Source organism: Salmo salar, chromosome 26 (assembly GCF_965601325.2).
Source record: "Salmo salar chromosome 26, fSalSal1, whole genome shotgun sequence".
Classification (NCBI taxonomy): Eukaryota; Metazoa; Chordata; class Actinopteri; order Salmoniformes; family Salmonidae; genus Salmo; species Salmo salar.
Genome location: NC_138316.1, coordinates 56032501 through 56037500, shown reverse-complemented (window position 1 = coordinate 56037500; position 5000 = coordinate 56032501). Strand labels below are relative to the sequence as shown.

The window sequence follows — 5000 nt, the reverse complement described above, 5'->3', positions numbered from 1 at the left end:
TTTCCATATTGGGCCAGTCAGCAGGATTCGTGCTGGTTTCCATATTGGGCCAGTCAGCAGGATTCGTGCTGGTTTCCATATTGGGCCAGTCAGCAGGATTCGTGCTGGTTTCCATATTGGGCCAGTCAGCAGGATTCGTGCTGGTTTCCATATTGGGCCAGTCAGCAGGATTCGTGCTGGTTTCCATATTGGGCCAGTCAGCAGGATTCGTGCTGGTTTCTATATTGGGCCAGTCAGCAGGATTCGTGCTGGTTTCCATATTGGGCCAGTCAGCTGGATTCGTGCTGGTTTCCATATTGGGCCAGTCTGCAGGATTCGTGCTGGTTTCCATATTGGGCCAGTCAGCAGGATTCGTGCTGGTTTCCATATTGGGCCAGTCTGCAGGATTCGTGCTGGTTTCCATATTGGGCCAGTCAGCAGGATTCGTGCTGGTTTCCATATTGGGCCAGTCAGCAGGATTCGTGCTGGTTTCCATATTGGGCCAGTCAGCAGGATTCGTGCTGGTTTCCATATTGGGCCAGTCAGCAGGATTCGTGCTGGTTTCCATATTGGGCCAGTCAGCAGGATTCGTGCTGGTTTCTATATTGGGCCAGTCAGCAGGATTCGTGCTGGTTTCCATATTGGGCCAGTCAGCTGGATTCGTGCTGGTTTCCATATTGGGCCAGTCTGCAGGATTCGTGCTGGTTTCCATATTGGGCCAGTCAGCAGGATTCGTGCTGGTTTCCATATTGGGCCAGTCTGCAGGATTCGTGCTGGTTTCCATATTGGGCCAGTCAGCAGGATTCGTGCTGGTTTCCATATTGGGCCAGTCAGCAGGATTCGTGCTGGTTTCCATATTGGGCCAGTCAGCAGGATTCGTGCTGGTTTCCATATTGGGCCAGTCAGCAGGATTCGTGCTGTTTCCATATTGGGCCAGTCAGCAGGATTCGTGCTGGTTTCTATATTGGGCCAGTCAGCAGGATTCGTGCTGGTTTCCATATTGGGCCAGTCAGCAGGATTCGTGCTGGTTTCCATATTGGGCCAGTCAGCAGGATTCGTGCTGGTTTCTATATTGGGCCAGTCAGCAGGATTCGTGCTGGTTTCCATATTGGGCCAGTCAGCAGGATTCGTGCTGGTTTCTATATTGGGCCAGTCAGCAGGATTCGTGCTGGTTTCCATATTGGGCCAGTCAGCAGGATTTGTGCTGGTTTCCATATTGGGCCAGTCAGCAGGATTCGTGCTGGTTTCCATATTGGGCCAGTCAGCAGGATTCGTGATGGTTTCCATATTGGGCCAGTCAGCAGGATTCGTGCTGGTTTCCATATTGGGCCAGTCACCAGGATTCGTGATGGTCTTCCATATTGGGCCAGTCAGCAGGATTCGTGATGGTCTTCCATATTGGGCCAGTCAGCAGGATTCGTGCTGGTTTCCATATTGGGCCAGTCAGCAGGATTCGTGCTGGTTTCCATATTGGGCCAGTCAGCAGGATTTGTGATGGTTTCCATATTGGGCCAGTCAGCAGGATTCGTGCTGGTTTCCATATTGGGCCAGTCAGCAGGATTCGTGCTGGTTTCCATATTGGGCCAGTCAGCAGGATTCGTGCTGGTTTCCATATTGGGCCAGTCAGCAGGATTCATGCTGGTTTCCATATTGGGCCAGTCAGCAGGATTCGTGCTGGTTTCCATATTGGGCCAGTCAGCAGGATTCGTGCTGGTTTCCATATTGGGCCAGTCAGCAGGATTCGTGCTGGTTTCCATATTGGGCCAGTCAGCAGGATTCGTGCTGGTTTCCATATTGGGCCAGTCAGCAGGATTCGTGCTGGTTTCTATATTGGGCCAGTCAGCAGGATTCGTGCTGGTTTCCATATTGGGCCAGTCAGCAGGATTCGTGCTGGTTTCCATATTGGGCCAGTCAGCAGGATTCGTGCTGGTTTCTATATTGGGCCAGTCAGCAGGATTCGTGCTGGTTTCCATATTGGGCCAGTCAGCAGGATTTGTGCTGGTTTCCATATTGGGCCAGTCAGCAGGATTCGTGCTGGTTTCCATATTGGGCCAGTCAGCAGGATTCGTGATGGTTTCCATATTGGGCCAGTCAGCAGGATTCGTGCTGGTTTCCATATTGGGCCAGTCAGCAGGATTCGTGATGGTCTTCCATATTGGGCCAGTCAGCAGGATTCGTGATGGTCTTCCATATTGGGCCAGTCAGCAGGATTCGTGCTGGTTTCCATATTGGGCCAGTCAGCAGGATTCGTGCGGTTTCCATATTGGGCCAGTCAGCAGGATTTGTGATGGTTTCCATATTGGGCCAGTCAGCAGGATTCGTGCTGGTTTCCATATTGGGCCAGTCAGCAGGATTCGTGCTGGTTTCCATATTGGGCCAGTCAGCAGGATTCGTGCTGGTTTCCATATTGGGCCAGTCAGCAGGATTCGTGCTGGTTTCCATATTGGGCCAGTCAGCAGGATTCGTGCTGGTTTCCATATTGGGCCAGTCAGCAGGATTCGTGCTGGTTTCCATATTGGGCCAGTCAGCAGGATTCGTGCTGGTTTCCAGATTGGGCCAGTCAGCAGGATTCGTGCTGGTTTCTATATTGGGCCAGTCAGCAGGATTCGTGCTGGTTTCCATATTGGGCCAGTCAGCAGGATTCGTGCTGGTTTCCATATTGGGCCAGTCAGCAGGATTCGTGCTGGTTTCCATATTGGGCCAGTCAGCAGGATTCGTGCTGGTTTCCAGATTGGGCCAGTCAGCAGGATTCGTGCTGGTCTTCCTGAGACATCGTAATTTGGCAGGTTAGAAAGCATCGTTATCACATGGACTGTTACCTCGTGGTCTGTGCTGAGCAGCGTGAGGAGACGATCCCAGTTACCGCTGTCGTAGTTCACCCTGAAGAATCCAGACACCTTGGTATTGGCCAACACCCAATCAGATCCCAACGTTTTCATTGGTAGATGAGTGGCTGTGTTTGAAGGAAGCAGGAAATAAATGATTATCCTTCACATCATTGAACCAATGGAGTTCTTATTACGTCCCAATTGGACCCTATTCCCTATATAGTGCACTACTTTAGACCAGGGCCCTATTCCCTATATAGTGCACTACTTTAGACCAGAGCCCTATTCCCTATATAGTGCACTACTTTAGACCAAGGCCCTATTCCCTATATAGTGCACCACTTTAGACGAGGGCCCTATTCCCTATATAGTGCACTACTTTAGACCAAGTCCCTATTCCCTATATAGTGCACTACTTTAGACCAGAGCCCTATTCCCTATATAGTGCACCACTTTAGACCAAGGCCCTATCCCCTATATAGTGCACTACTTTAGACCAAGGCCCTATTCCCTATATAGTGCACTACTTTAGACCAAGGCCCTATCCCCTATATAGTGCACTACTTTAGACCAAGGCCCTATTCCCTATATAGTGCACTACTTTAGACCAAGGCCCTATCCCCTATATAGTGCACTACTTTAGACCAAGGCCCTATCCCATATATAGTGCAGCACTTTAGACGAGCGCCCTATTCCCTATATAGTGCACTACTTTAGACCAAGGCCCTATTCCCTATATAGTGCACTACTTTAGACCAAGGCCCTATTCCCTATATAGTGCACCACTTTAGACGAGCGCCCTATTCCCTATATAGTGCACTTCTTTAGACCAAAACCCTATTCCCTATATAGTGCACTACTTTAGACCAAGGCCCTATCCCCTATATAGTGCATTACTTTAGACCAAGGCCCTATTCACAATTAAGTGCACGACCTTAGACCAGGGCCAAGTGCACTAAATAGGGAGACATTTGGGACGCTCCCATTGTTCTGATCTGTCCTGATGCGGTGTGGTGTTTAAACCCATACCTGTTTCAGTCTGATCTGTCCTGATGCGGTGTACTGTTTAAACCCATACCTGTTTCAGTCTGATCTGTCCTGATGTGGTGTGGTGTTTAAACCCATACCTGTTTCAGTCTGATCTGTCCTGATGTGGTGTGGTGTTTAAACCCATACCTGTTTCAGTCTGATCTGTCCTGATGTGGTGTGGTGTTTAAACCCATACCTGTTTCAGTCTGATCTGTCCTGATGTGGTGTGGTGTTTAAACCCATACCTGTTTCAGTCTGATCTGTCCTGATGTGGTGTGGTGTTTAAACCCATACCTGTTTCAGTCTGATCTGTCCTGATGCGGTGTGGTGTTTAAACCCATACCTGTTTTACTCTGTAACCAGTATGGAGTCTGATCTGTCCTGATGTGGAGTACTGTTTAAACCCATACCTGTTTCAGTCTGATCTGTCCTGATGTGGTGTGGTGTTTAAACCCATACCTGTTTCAGTCTGATCTGTCCTGATGCGGTGTACTGTTTAAACCCATACCTGTTTCAGTCTGATCTGTCCTGATGTGGTGTGGTGTTTAAACCCATACCTGTTTCAGTCTGTAACCAGTATGGAGTCTGATCTGTCCTGATGCGGTGTTTAAACCCATACCTGTTTCAGTCTGATCTGTCCTGATGTGGAGTACTGTTTAAACCCATACCTGTTTCAGTCTGATCTGTCCTGATGCGGTGTTTAAACCCATACCTGTTTTACTCTGTAACCAGTATGGAGTCTGATCGTTCCCATTCTTTATCCACTTTACAGGAACAATCCATTCATAGCTGGAGGTCACGCACGCATTGCACACACACACACACACACACACACACACACACACACACACACACACACACACACACACACAACACACACACACACACACACACACACACACACACACACACACACACACACACACACACACACACACACACACACACACACACACACAGAAAAAAAAGAGGTCAGACAGGAAGTATTATCAGACCATTCCTGTCATTACTGAGGTATCATACCACTGAGGACAGACCACTACCACCACTACTACTACCACCACTACTACTACTACTACCACTACTACTACTACTACTACTACTACTACTACCACTACCACCACTACCACTACCACTACCACCACTACTACTACCACCACTACT

At 48.9% G+C, this 5000-nt stretch overlaps 1 protein-coding gene across 1 annotated transcript in view; it reads right to left on the bottom strand.

The window, feature by feature from the left end:
- Positions 1 to 5000, bottom strand: part of LOC106588063 (aminopeptidase N) — a 44312-nt gene that overhangs the window by 7926 nt on the left and 31386 nt on the right. Inside the window, 2 exon segments of the mRNA XM_045708629.2 lie at positions 2799 to 2932; positions 4549 to 4625. Of these exon segments, the coding sequence (XP_045564585.1) occupies positions 2799 to 2932; positions 4549 to 4625 (211 nt within the window).